Consider the following 15,403-nt stretch of genomic DNA (forward strand, 5'->3'; position numbering starts at 1 on the left):
TGTGTGTTCCACACAAAGATGAACAGGCATGTTCTCATGGCAACTTTATTTGTGAGAGCGAAAAATGGGAAACAATCCAAATGTCCATCAACAGGGAAGGGATTTTTAAAAATGTGGCATAGTCATATAATGAACCACTACTCTGCAAAAAAAGGAATTGCTGATACATACAAAAACATGAATGAATCTCTCTAAACCATTATGCTGACTGGACGAAGTCAGATATAAAAGAGTACCTACTGTATGATTATGTTTATATAACATTCTGGAAAATGCAAACTAATCTATGGGAACAGAAAGCAAATCAGTGGTTATCTGGGGACAGAAACAGAAGAAAAGACGAATTGTAAAAGGACACAGTGAAATTCTGGAGAGTGATTTAGATGTTAGGTTGTGTGTGTGTGGCTGTGTGTGTGTGTGTGTTAGGTATCTTGATTACGGTGGTGGTTTCATGTGTGTATACATGTATCAAAACTCTTCAAATTATACATTTTAGGTACGTGTAGTTTACTGTCCATAAATTATACTCCAATACCATTGTTTAGAAAATTTATATCTAGGAAAAATACATGCCCTACATCAGATATTCAAATGTATTTTAAAGTTACAATAATAAATCAAAGTTGTACTACTTCTAGAATAAAGAGAAAAATCAATGGAACAGAAACACACTACACATGTATAAGCATTTCGTCTAAGATAAAAGTAGCATTCCAAATCATTGGATGATTCTAATTGTTAAAAAAAAAAAAGCATATTGCAAGTCTTGCAAAAGTATTACAAAACTTATGACAAAAGATTAATGTGTTTTTTTCACAAATCAATAAGATAAATATTTTAGTTGACAAATAGGTTAAGGATTCCTTTCTCCTTTTTTTTCTTTTCCTTTTTTTTTTTTTGAGATGGAGTCTTGCTCCTGTCACACAGGCTGGAGTGCAGTGTGCAATGTCAGCTCACTGCAACCTTCACCTCCCAGGTTCAAGCAATTCTCCTTCCTCAGCCTCCCAAGTAGCTGGGATTACAGACATGCACCACCACACCCAGCTAATTCTAACTCCTGACCTCAGGTGATCCACCCGCTTCGGCCTCCCAAAGTGCTAGGATTACAGGCGTGAGCTACCCCACCCGGCCTCTGTTTTTCTTTTATTTTAGACAGAGTCTTGCTCTGTCACCCAGGCTACAGTGCAGTGGTGCAAGCATAGACCACTGCAGTCTCAAACTCCTGGGTTCAAAGGATCCTCCTGCCTCAGCCTCCCAAATAGCTAAGACTACAAGTGGGTATCATGACACCCTACAATTTTGTTTGTTTAGAGACAGGATCTCACTATATTGCTGAGGCTGGGTCTGGAACACCTGGCCTCAAGCCATCCTCCTCCTGCGTTGACCTCTCAAAGTCCTGGGATTACATGCATGAGTCACCATGGCTGGCCTAAAGATTCTTAAAAAAAGAAATGGAAATAGACAATGAATATTAGCATAATGTTTCTCTCTCCTGTAATGACATAAATACAATTAAAAAAAAAATACCTCCCAGCTACTCAGGAGGCTGAGGCAGGAGGATTGGTTGAGTTCACTAGCCTGGGCAACATAGCAAGACCTCATCTCAAATAACAATAATAATATCCAATGCTAAAGTAAGAGCGAGGATATACATAAGAAAAAATATCTATGAAAGAAACAGCAAAATATCAAAACTTCTAAAAAATATAAATCCTTTGGCTTACTAAATCCACTTTTAATATATGCATTTTCTAAGACAGAGTCTCACTCTGTTGGCTAGGCTGAAGTGCAGTGGCACAATCACAGCTCACTGCAGCCTCAACCTCCCAGGCTCAAGCGATCCTCCCACCTCAGTCTCCCAAGTAGCAGGGACTATAGGCGCATGCCACTGTGCCCGGCTAATTTTTTATTTTTTGTAAAGACAGAGTCTCCCTATGTTTCCCAGGTGGGTCTTGAATTCCTGGGCTCAACTGATCCTCCTACCTCAGCCTCCCAAAGTGCTAGGATTTATAGGCATGAGGCACTGCTCCCGAAACCTCTTCTAGTAATTTCTCCCAAAGAAATAATAAAACAAATGCATATAGACAAGTATAAAAAAAATTTCATTGTCATATCTTTACCAATAGTGGGGGGAAAATGAAAAGTAATTCAAATGTCCAAAAACGCAAAATTAGATAAACTAATTGTATAGTCGTATAATGAAATACTATGCAACCACTGAAAACTATCATATAGTTCCTTGTTTATTAACATTGTAGTATGTTTAAATATACTGGTAAGTAAAAATAAACAAGTTATATAGGAGTGTGTAAAGTAAGACACCTTTTTAAAAGCATAAATTTCTATGCATCTATTTGGTTGGGAAAACTTTAGAAGCCTATAAACCAAATTGATAATAGTAATTTTTTTCTGGTTCATGTGAATTGGGAAAATCTGAACTTCTCTTTTTTGCTTACTGTGTATTTTATATTTCTCTATAATTATTATGTATTTCTTATATTAGGTTGGTGCAAAAGTAATTGCAATTCTTGCCATTACTTTCACAATAAAAATAAATAAATGAGTTTTGTACTAAATATGTTGGTACATTTATTACCTAGTTTAAAAAAATTTTGTGTTTTTATTTTTATCATTTATTGATTTATTTTTGAGACGGAGTCTTGCTCATCACCCAGGCTGGAGTGCAGTGGTGTGATCTCAGCTCACTGCAACCTCCACCTCCAAGGTTCAAGTGATTCTCCTGTCTCAGCCTCCCAAGTAGCTGGGACTACAGGCACACACCACCGCGCCCAGCTAATTTTTGTGTTTTTAGAAGAGATGGGGTTTCATCATGTTGGTCTGGGTGGTCTTGAACTCATGACCTCAGGTGATCCACCTGCCTCAGCCTCTCAACGTGCTGGGACAACAGGCATGAGCCACTGTACCCAGCCAGTTTAAATAAAATGTAAATTTTGACCAGGAACAGTTGCTTATGCCTATAATCCTACTTTCAGAGGCCAAGGAGGAAGGATTACTAGAGGATAGGAATTTGAGGTTGCAGTGAGCAATGATCACACCATTGCACTCCAGTCTCGGCAACAGAGTGAAACTGTAAAAAATAATTAACTAATTTTTTTTTTAATGGGGCCTGGCACTGTGGCACATGCATGTAATCCCAACATTTTGGGAGGCTGAGGCAAGTCGATTGTTTGTGCCCAGGAGTTTGAGACCAGCCTGGGCTACGCGGAGAAACTCAATCTCTACAAAAAAATACAAAAATTATCTGGCATGTTGGCATGTACCTGTAGTCCAGGCTACTCGGGAGGCTGAGTTGGGAGGATCAGTTGAGCCCGGGAAGGCGCAATTTCAGTGAGCTGAGGTCACACCATTGCACTCTGACCTGGGTGAAAGAGTGAGAGCCCATCTCAAAAAAAATAAATAAATAAAGGCCGGGTGCGGTGGCTCACACCTGTAATCCCAGCACTTTGGGATGCCGAGGCAGGTAGATCACCTGAGGTCAGGAGTTCGAGACCATCCTGACCAACATGGAGAAACCCATCTCTGCTAAAAATACAAACTTAGCTGGACATGGTGGTGCATGACTATAATCCCAGCTACTTGGGAGGCTGAGGCAGGAGAATCGCTTGAACCCGGGAGGCGGAGGTTGTGGTGAGCAAAGATCACGCCACTGCACTCCAGCCTGGGCAACAAGAGCAAAACTCTTGTCTCAAAAAAAAAGTGGGGGGCCAGGCACGGTTGCTCACGCCTGTAATCCCAGCACTTTGGGAGACTGAGACAGGAGGATCATGAGGTCAGTCAGGAGTTCAAGACTAGCCTGGCTAACATAGCGAAACCTCGTCTCTACTAAAGATGCAAAAATTAGCCAGGCATGATGGCACGTGCCTATAGTCCCAGCTACTCGGCAGGCTGAGGTGGGACAATCACCTGAGCCCAGGAAGTGTGCCATAATTGCACTACTGCACTCCAGCCTGGATGACAAAGTGAGACCCTGTCTTAAAAAAATTAAAATTAAAATTTTTTTAAAATCCCATAAATCTTGAAATTGTAATTTCAAGACTAACCATCATAATGTTCTGGTGGCCAAAGCAGATCATCAAATAATTAAACTCTCATTAAGTATACTCTTTTTATTTTGAGACAAAGTCTCATTCCGTTGCCCAGGCTAGAATGCAGTGGTACAATCTCGGCTCACTGCAACAACCTCTGTCTCCTGGATTCAAGTGATTCTCATGCTTCAGCCTCCTGAGTAACTGTGATTACAGGTGCCTGCCACCACACCTGGTTAATTTTTTTTGTGTATTTTTAGTAGAGATCGGGTTTCACTATGTTTGTCAGGTTGGTCTCCAATTCCTGATCTCAGGTAATCTGCCTGCCTCAGCCTCCAAAGTGTTGGGATTACAAGTGTGAGCCACCATGCTCAGCCTTCATCAAACATGTTCTTGAGCACAGCTATCTGGCTATCTATTCTTATTTTCTTTAAAAAGAAAGGTGGTTGGCGAGACACGGTGGCTCAACGCTTGTAATTCCAGTACTTTGAGAGGCTGAGATAGGCGGATCATGAGGTCCGGAGTTCAAGACCAGCCTGGCCAAGGTGGTGAAACCCGATCTCTACTAAAAATACAAAAATTAGCCGGGCGTGGTGGCAGGCGCCTGAAATCCCAGCTACTCAGGAGGCTGAGGCAGAGAACTGCTTGAACCCAGGAGGCAGAGGTTGCAGTAAGCCCAGATCACACCACTGCACTCCAGCATGGGCAACAGAGAGAGACTCTGTCTCAAAAAAAAAAAAGGGCCATTTCTGAGTAAACAATTTTCTATTTTCAAATGCTTTAAAAAACCAACTGACTCAACTCTATTTAAAAGTTCTTATATAGAGGTGCGAATATTTGTAGAAGCCTAATTTAAAAACAACTTTTGAACAAACTGAAGTACATTCCTAATGCACTATTTTTCTTAGCATCAACCGTCAACATATGGCTTAGCTATTTGCATCCTAGCAAAGAATTTTCTACCTTCTTTATCAGCCCAAGGCACCCATCTGCTGCTATCAAAACAATATGCTTCCCTGTTCTTATACAGAAAAGCAAAATATGAAAATTAAGCAGAATTGATCTGGTAATATTTATTTTACACATGTAACTCATGTTATTTCAGTAATACCTACCTACTTTCAAAATGATTTTATGGAGTAAATCCAAATCAGAGCTACTAGGAAGATAGGGTTTTCCAGTGGGCATCTCAATGATCATACAGCCCAAAGCCCAGATATCCACAGGTCTCAAACAGATCAGAAAAAAAAATCACTTTTTCATGTAGAAATATATAAATATATTCTTAAAAATACGTTTAAATAAGGCCAAAGCCAAAGAAACAAGTGGTATCATTTGTAAGTTTTTCTTGTAGACCATATACCAGCTTTATAAGAATTGTTAACTGCTATATTGGTGAGGCTACAGGAAAGAAATAGTCCCATGTACTGTTCTGGGAGTATAAACTTATACAACTTATTTGGAGGAAAAATTGGCAAAAGCCACCAAAATTTAAATTGCATATACTTTTGATTGTATAACTTTATTCCTAGGATTTTATCCTAAGATATACTCACATGTGTATACAAATATAAATATGAGAATTTCACTGCAGCACTGTTTGTGGAAGAAAAAGATTGGAAACAACCAAAACATCCATCTGTAAGGGAATGGCTAAGAAAATTTTTGTACAACCACACAATAAAATATTCATCTGTTAAAAATGATGAGGTAGTTCTATCTATATATGCAGAAATAGAATGATCTCCGAGATAAATTATCAAGCTAAAAAAGCAACATTCATGAAAGAAATCAAAGATCTAAATAAATGGAAAGATACTCCATGTTCATCAATACTGCATGTTACTCAATCTTGTCAAGATGTCAGTTCTTCCAAGCTTTATGTAAAGAGTCAATGCAATCCCAATCAAAATCCCAGTAAATTAAAAATTGATAATTATATGAGGTAACATACATATGTCAATTGGCCAAATTTAGTCATTCTACAATGTATATATACCTCAAAACATTATGCTGCATACAATAAATACATACAATTTAATCTGTGAATTTAAAAAAAATCCTAGGAAATTATTTTGTAGATATTGACAATTGATTGCAAAGTTTATATGGAGAAGCAATAGACTCAGAACAGCCAATACAATATTGAAAAGAACAAAAACTGACACTACTTGACTTCAAGATGTTGTATAGAGCTACAATAAGCAAGATAGTACGGTGCTGGTGAAAGAATAGCCAAACAGATCAAGGGAACAGAATAAAGAACCCAGAAAGAGACTTGCACAAATATACTCAACTGATTTTTAATAAAGGAACAAAGGCAAATGAATAGGAAAAAAAGATAGTCTTTTCAGCAAATAGGGCTGGAACATACAAAAACCGAATCTAAACACAGACCTTACGCCTTTCACAAAAATTAACTCAAGATGCATGATAGACCTAAATATAAGATGCAAAACTGTAAAACCTCTAGACAATCACATAGGAAAAAATCTAAATGGCCTTGGTTTCGGTTAATGAGATTTTAGATACAACACCAAAAGCGTAATTCATAAAAGAAAAAATTGATAGGAGGAACTTCATTAAAATAAAAATTTCTGCTCCATGAGAGATAATGCTATGCAAATGAAAAGACAAGCCACAAATTGGGGGAAAATATTTGCAAAATAATATAGAATTTGTATCCAAAACACATAAAACTCTTAAAATTCAAGAGAACCCAATTAAAAAATGGGCAAAAGATATGAACATACATCTCACCAAAGAAGATATAAAGATGGCAAATAGGCAAATTAAAAGATGCCCAATATCATATGTCATCAGATAATTCCAAATTAAAACAATAATGAGTTACCACTACACACCTATTAGAATGCCTAAAATCCAAAATACTGACAACATCAAATGCAGGTGAGGATGGAGAGCAACACGTTCTCTCATCCAATGCTGGTAGAAACACAAAATTCTACAGTCACTTTCGAGGACAATTTGACAGCTTCTTACAAAGCTAAACAGTCTTACCATACGACCCAGCAATTGCTCTCCTTGGCATTTACCCAAATGAGTTGAACACTTAAGTCCACACAAAAACCTGGACATGAATGTATATAACAGCTTGCTTCATAATTGCTAACACATAGAAGCAATAAAGATGTCCTTCAATAAGTGAGTGGATAAACAAACTGTGGTACATATATACAATGGAATATTATTTAGCAATAAAAGAGAAGTGAGCTGTCAAGACACCAAAGAAAAGGAGGAACTTTAAATATATATTGGTAGGTCAAAGAAACCAGTCTGAAAAAGCTACATACTGTGTGATTCCAACTATATGACATTCTGGAAAAGTCTAAAATATAGTGACAGTAAAAAGATCAATTGCTGCCAGGAGTTCTAGGAGAGGGAGGGAAGAATAAAAATGAAGCACAGAAGATTTTTAGGACCACAAAATTATTCTGTATGATATTATAATTATGGATACATGACATTCTACATTTATCAAAACCCAGGAAATACAACACAGAGTAAACTCTAAAGTAAACTATAGAATTTAGTTAATACTATTATATCAATATTGGTACATCAACTGGATGGAACAAATGTACCACACTAATACAAGATGTTAGTAATAGAGAAATGTGTGGAGTAGGGTGGAGGAGACATAGGAAACTACAATTTCTGTTCAATTTTTCTGGAACCTAAAACTGGTCTAAAAATTAAAGTCTCTGAATATAAGCAAATAAAAAGTGGCAGGGCTTGGTGGCTCATGCCTGTGGTCCCAGCTACTTGGGAGGCTGAGGCAGGAGGATCACTTAAGCCTGGGAGATCAAGGCTGCAGTGAGCCATGAGTATGCCAATGTACTCCAGCCTGTAAGACAGAGTGAGACACTGTCTCATAAAGAAAGAAGAGGGGGAAGGGAAACCAAGATTTTATACTCTATATATAGTGTATGCTCCTATTTCTGTTCAAAAGGAAGGAGATGGAGAACTATGTGTATTTATTTGTGTATATTGTTAGATAATGAGCAAAGAAATTAAGGAATTAATTATAGTATACACGATTTTTCAGATTTACATTATAACCATGGATGATATAATAGTAACTTATAAGCTTGCTTATTTCACAAGTTTTATTTAATGAATATTAGTAAGTTTTAGTGAGAATAAATAAAATGAAGACCAAGTTTTGGATCTTTTGGTGAATACATATATGTGTATGTTCAGCTTTAACTGTTGTTTGGTAACAGTTTTCCAGAGTGATTGTACAAGTTTACATTTCCCCACCAGTGTATGTGAGTTGTAACTGTTCCACTTACATTGGTCTTTTTTTCAATTTAACCATTCTGGTGGTTATATAGTGGTACCACCTTGTGATAAAGGTTTGTATGTTTCTTATGACTGATAAAGGTAAGAGCTTTCACACTTTAAAAAGCCAAGTTTTAGCCCTCAAGCTTTAAGTTAATTATTTTTAAGTATTCTCTCCACAGAAGGCAATTTCTATGCACCTCCTCCACTACCAAAAGAGACACTAAAAACATACCTACACAAAGCAGTTCACTTTTCCCCAGCTTGACCTTAAATTTCACAGTACAGTGTAGTAAGGTAAGCCATTATCTACGGAAACTTAAAGCATTATCTAGGCAGGCCTTTCAAAGAGCAACAAAGGACAGACCATGTCTAGTTAATTATCATTGTAGCAGCAATCTTAAAGGGCCCCCCTATTTTCTGAAATATGAGCAAGTCCTAGTTAGCTATAGAGAAAACCTCTCCTCACTTCAACTACAACATTTTGCAGAAAAAGAGATGTCCAATGAAAAAAACAAAAACAAAATTAACCTACTAAGGAAAGTAAAGGTATTATACTCAAGACTTAGTCAAGAAAAGTAGATCTAAAAAAGCTTAGATCTAACATGTAGAGGTAAGGGAGAATTAAAAAATCAAACAGGGGTATGATCTTCTAGCATGACAAAATGAACAGATCAGCTGACCTACTCTCTTACTAATTTATCACTGAAACTAGTAAAACTTTTTTTTAAGACGGAGTTTCGCTCTTGTTGCCTAGGCTGGAGTGCAATGGCACAGTCGCCGCTCAGTGCCAGCTCTGCCTCCTGAGTTCGAGTGATTCTCCGCCTCAGAATTATTTTTTTAAATACAAACACTTAAAGCATGTATGTATGTATGTATAGAGAGAGTCTTTATAGTCCTGAGGCTAAGCATAAAATGAAGATTTATTTATCCTCCAAAAACTATGCAATTCAGTATAAGAAAGATGAGTCTGTTGTATTTTAAACAAGAAAACTTTTCCTTCCCCACTCTCTGCCTAGTGAGGCAAAGACTCCACTCTATGGCTCCCTCTTCCTCCAGCTCCCAGTTGAAGAGCTTTCTTCCCAGGACGAGTGCAACTTCAGCATTTCTCATAACTCTCCCAGCTACCTGTTGCTGAGGCTAAGTTCTGGGTGATTAGTGTCAAGAGGAGGGAGACCCTCTTCCAACCAACCCCTGTTCATGGAACAATGGTTCTACAATGAATGCAGTGCACAGAGAACACTGGGGCCCAAACTACACTTGCCTCACTCATAAGGCAGAGGTTTCATGCCAGGAGAAGCAAGCTTAGGGGACCTCAGGTTGCTGCTCTCCATATCCCACTAAGTAGTCAGCTCTTAAGAGCAGGAATATAACTTAGAGAGAAAAGTGCCATGAATTCAACCCAGATCCAGAAACTGAGCTCAGAGATTTTCCCTGGGGGAAGAAGCAAGCCATAAATTAGATGGCTCCTAATCTCTTTCAAAGGAATTAACATCATTTGCAACAGAATGTAGAGAAGTTCCAGCCTAAATGTGTTCTCAACAACAGTACAGAAGGTGGTGAAAGGCAACTGGGTGGAGATTCATCAATTTAATGAAGCTACAGTCTAGAGTATAGGCCAGCTAGCTTGTGGGAAAGAACCATGGAATAATGCAATTAGAAGATGCTTTCCTGGGGTCAGGACAAATATTAAATAGTGAGCACCGAAACTACTTCTTCAAAGGAGCCACAATTTGATTGGAACAGTTTGTAGAGCTATTTAAACCCCAGGGCAATGTTGAAAATAATGGAGCAATAAGCTATCAATGAATGGAGTTTAACAGCTAGGAGTAGCCATGGAAAGAAAGATAACCCTACCAATACCACTGTCATCTCAGATTGACTGTTGGCCTACCCAAAGCTGTGCCTCCCTGAGGAGCAACTAAAGAGGTTTAATACTGTGTGTTGGTTGGCGGGGAGGGGAGTGTGGCTGGAATACTGACTCCATGAAAATAATTTAGCCAGTCACTGATACAAACAAGCAAATAACAGTAACAAGTCACAGAAGGAGGGGTCCCACACCCAGAGTTCCCACAATACATTATCTAAAATAGTCAAGTTCCAACAAAAATTACATGGCATGCAAAGAAATCTATGAGATATGACCCATACACCAGAAAAAAAGCAGGCAACCCAATCTGTCTGCAAGAGTAACTAGGCTGGGTGTGGTAGCTCACATCTGTAATCTTAGAACTTTGGGAGGCTGAGGCAAGCAGATTGCCTGAGCTTAGGAGTTCGAGACCAGCCTGGGCAACACAGTGAAACCCCGTCTCTACTAAAACACAAAAGAAATTAGCCAGGCATGGCAGTGTGCACCTGTAGTCCCAGCTATTCGGGAGCCTGAAGCGGGAGAATTGCTTGAACCCGGGAGGCAGAGGTTGCAGTGAGCTGAGATTGGGCCATTGCACTGCAGCCTGGGCAACAGAGCAAGACTCCATCTCTAAAAAAAAAAAAGAAGAAGAAAAAAAGTAACTACATGTTGGATTTGGCAGAAAAATATTTCAAAAGAACACTTATGAATATGTTCACAGAACTAAGGGAAAACATGATTAAAGAAGGAAAGAAAGGTATAATGACAGTGTCATATCAAATATTAATAGAGAATATCAATCAAGATATATATATATATGTATGTATGTATGAAGAAGAACCTAGTAGAAATTCTGGAGTGGAGAAGCACAATAACTGAAATTTTAAAATTCACTAAAGGAAATCAACATTAGATTTAAACAGGGAGAAAAAAAAAAATCATGAGGCCAGGCATGGTGGCTCACACCTATAATCCCAGCACTTTGGGAAGCCAAGGCGAATGGATCATCTGAGGTCAAGAATCCAAGACCCAGCCCGGCCAACATGGTAAAACCCCATCTCTACCAAAAATACAAAAATTAGCCAGGCCTGGATGTTGGGAACCTGTAATCCCAGCTACTCAGGAAGTTGAGGTGAGAGAATCCCTTGAACCCAGGAGGCAGAGGTTGCAGTGAGCCAAGACCGCGCCATTTGCACTCCAGCTTGGGCAAAAGGAGCAAAACTCTGCCCCCCACCCCCTGCCCCAAAAAAAAGAATTCATGAACTTGAAGACAGACCAGTAGAAATTATGTAAGCTCAAGGATAGAAGATAAAAGGAATGAAAAAAATAGCAGAGACTCAGAGAAATGTGAAACACCAAAATATGTATGTATACTGGGAATACAAAAATGAGTGGGGAGAAGAGAAAAATATTTTGTAAAATAATGGAGGAAAACTGCCCACATTTATTTCAGAACAATAATCCACAAACACAGGAAGCTCAACAAACTCCAAGAGCAATAAACATAAGGAGATCCACAAACAAATACATCATACAAGATGAAAATCTTGAAAGCAGCATGAGAAAAACAAAATCACCACTTACAAAAGAACTTTGGTAAGATCAACAACAGACTTCTCAAGAGAAACAATGAAGACCAATAGACAGTGGTACAACAATTCAAAGTGCTCAAAAAACACCTGTCAACCAAAAACCCTATATCTAGCAAAGATACCTTTCAAAAATGAAGGTGAAAGTAAGACTTTTCAAGATAAACAAAAACAGAGAATTTGTTGCTAACCAACCCAACTCACAAGAAATATTAAGGAAGTTCTTAAGACTGAAAGCAAGTGACCCCAGACAGTAATTCAAATCCACAGGAAGGGCAGGTATAGTTGCTCATACCTGTAATCCCAGCACATCTGAGGACCAAGGGAAGACTGCTTGAGGACAGGAGTTTGAGACCAGCCTAGGCAATATAGTGTGACACTGTATCTACAAAAAAATTAATTAGTTGGGTATGGTGGCACATGCCTGTAGTCCCAGCTATTTGAGAGGCTGAAACAGAAGGACTGTTTAAGCCCAGAAGATTGAGGATGCAGTGAGTCATGATCACTCTGCTGCACTCCAGCTTGGGTGACAGAGTGAGATGCTGTCTCAAAAAAATTAAAAATCCACATGAAAAAACAAAGAACACTGGTAAAGATAATTATGTAATTATAAAAGGCAATATAAATGCATAATTTTTTCTTTCTTCTCTTAATTCATTTTAAAAAGCAATTATATGAGAAGACTTCAAAAAGTTCATGAAAATGGAAATAAATGATAAAAATAAAATATAAGCTTTATTCTCATTAGCTGGGCATGGTGGCACATGCCTGTAATCCCAACTACTTGGGAGGCTGAGGCAGGAGAATTGCTTGAGCCTGGAAGGTGGAAGTTGCAATGAGGTAAGATTGCATCACTGCACTCCAGTCTGGGTGACACAGTGAGACTCTGTCTCAAAAAAATAAAAAATAAATCATAATTATACTCTAAGAAAAAAATTAAAATGTAAACTTTATTCTCAATGTAAGATCCCTAAGGTTCAAGATACTTTTGTAAGCAGTAATACCAGCCATTTAGTACATCTCTAAGGAACTGAACGTCTTGGGAATTTAACCACATCAATGTAGTCCTTTTAACATTATTAACTAACTAAAGAAAAATGGGTGCCCTTTATAGACTTTTTTAAGATTAGAAAATAAAAAGAATCAGAAGGAAATAATCAGAACTGTAAAGTAGATGCCTAATAATTTCGCATCAAAATGTTTATAAAATTGCCCTTGTTTGATGAGAAGAATGAGCTGGAGCATGGTCATGATGGAGAAAGACACTCTGGTGAAGCTTTCCCAGATGTTTATTTTGCTAAAGCTTTGGCTAACTTTCAGCTGGGTGTAGTGGCTCATGCCTGTAATCCCAGCACTTTGGGAAACCAAGGGAGGCAGACTGCTTGAGCTCAGGAGTTCGAGACCAGTCTGGACAACATGGTAAAACCCCATCTCTACAAAAAATACAAAATGTAGGTGGGCATGGTGGCACATACCTGTAGTCCCAACTACTCAGGGGGCTGAGGTGGGAGAATCACTTGAACCCAGGAAACAGGTTGCAGTGAGCCAAGATCCCACCACTGCACTCCAGTCTGGGTGACAGAGCCAGACTCTGTCTGGGGAAAAGAAAAAAAAAAAAAACTTGGGTAATTTTCTTGAAACACTCTCACAAGAAGCAGATATTAATCTTTGGACATCCAGAAAGTCAACAAGCAAAATGCCGTGAGCATCCAAAAACAAACAAACAAACAAACAAACTGTTGCCATGACCTTTGCTCTTGACTAAGCTCTTCTGCTTTGACCAGCCCACTTCCAGCCCTTGGTAGCCAGTGCTTTGTCTTCAGGATCACACTAGTAAAGACAGGTTTCATCACCTGTTACAATTCTTCAGAGAAATGTTTCAGGATCTTGATGTCGCCTGCTTAAAATTTCCATTGAAAGCTCTGCTCTTCTCTGCAGCTGATCTTGGTGCAGTGGTTTTGGCATCCATCAAGTGGAAAGTTTGCTCAACTTTAATTTTTCAGTCAGAATTATATACACTGAACCAGATGAGATGTCTGTAGTGTTGGCTATGGTTTCTACCTGTATAATCCTTCAATTAGGGCAATCATCTCCTTCAATTAGGGCATGAACAAGAAAAATGTTTTCCTCACAAATTGATGTGAGTGGTCTGCTACTGCAGGCTTCTTTTTTTTTTTTTTTTTTTGAGACAGAGTCTTGCTCTGTCACTCAGGATGGAGTCCAGTGGCATCTCGGCTCACTGCAACCTCTGCTGCCCAGCTTCAAGCAATTCTTCTGCCTCAGCCTACTAAGTAGCTGGGATTACAGGCATGCACCACTACAACCGGCCAATTTTTTCTAGTTTTAGTAGAGACCGGGGTTTCACCACATTGGCCAGGCTGGTCTCAAACTCCTGACCTTGTGATCTGCCCACCTCAGCCTCCCAGAGTGCTGGGATTACAGGCGTGAGCCACTGCACCCAGCCAGGCTTCCTTTTTAACATCGTTTCCTCCCTTCTTAAAATAAGTTATCCATTTGTAAACTGCTGGTTTCTTTGGGGCATTGTCTCCATAAACTTTTCATAAAGCCAACCAAGCCTGTAATCTCAGCACTTTTGGAGGCTGATGCAGGAGGATTGCTTGAGCCCAGGAGCTTGAGACTAGTTTGATCAGCACTGCAAAGACCTTGTTTCTGTATTAAAATTTTAAAACATTAAAAATTGAAGAAAAAAAAAAGAACTTTTCATAAAACATCAATGCTTCCACCATTCTTCCACTCAAGCTTCATCATGAATTTGATGCTTGTTCTTACTTCAATTTTAGCAGAATTCATATTGTTTTGATAGAGGCTCTTTTCCAACTGATGTATTATCCTTCTTAGTGTCTCAAACTAGATCCTCTTCAGAAATGTAACAAGTTAATATAAGTTTATTTTGGTGCAAAAAAAAAATTAAAGCCATGCATAGTTTTTTCATAATATGCATTTCCATAAACTTTTTGAAGACCCCTCATACAAAATAATATGCAAGACATTACAGCTGCCTCTACCTACTAGGGAAGAAATAATATTCATACAATATATTGTTGGGCCGATAACATTACAAATGTAATATGTGTAATATATTTGCCAATGATATCAAAAAGGAAGTGAGAGAAAGCAAAACTATATTGAGTTTAGAGAAATGACTATAAAGAAAAAGTAATAATAACAACATATTATTGGGTTTGCAACATTACTAGATGTAATATGTACAACAAATAAACCACACAAAGATGGAAAAGGAAATAGAATGATATAAGAATAACTTTTCTATATCTGTATCACTGGAATTAAACTAGTATATGTAGAAACTTACTAGTTGATTCTGATAAGGTGTAAACCTTAGAGCAACCACTAAAAAGAAAAAAAAACCCAAAAATATAGTAAAGGAGGGGCGTGGTGACTCACACCTGTAATCCCAGCACTTTGAGAGGCCTAGGTGTGTGGATGACTTTAGGTCAGGAATTCAAGACCAGCCTGCCTGGCCAACATGGTGAAACCCCATCTCTACTAAAAATATAAAATTCAGCCAAGCATGGTAGTGGGCACCTGTAATCCCAGCTACTCAGGAGGATGAGGCAAGGAGAACTGCTTGA

General features: G+C 38.5%; 1 protein-coding gene across 1 annotated transcript in view; it reads right to left on the reverse strand.

Moving 5' to 3' along the window:
• The window catches only part of CDKL3 (cyclin dependent kinase like 3), a 49,496-nt gene that overhangs the window by 2,160 nt on the left and 31,933 nt on the right, over positions 1-15,403 (reverse strand). Inside the window, 1 exon segment of the mRNA XM_064366230.1 lies at positions 5,166-5,274. Within this exon segment, the coding sequence (XP_064222300.1) occupies positions 5,166-5,274 (109 nt within the window).

Source organism: Aotus nancymaae, unplaced genomic scaffold (assembly GCF_030222135.1).
Source record: "Aotus nancymaae isolate 86718 unplaced genomic scaffold, 86718_ANA_hifiasm-v0.15.2.pri h1tg000064l_1, whole genome shotgun sequence".
Classification (NCBI taxonomy): Eukaryota; Metazoa; Chordata; class Mammalia; order Primates; family Aotidae; genus Aotus; species Aotus nancymaae.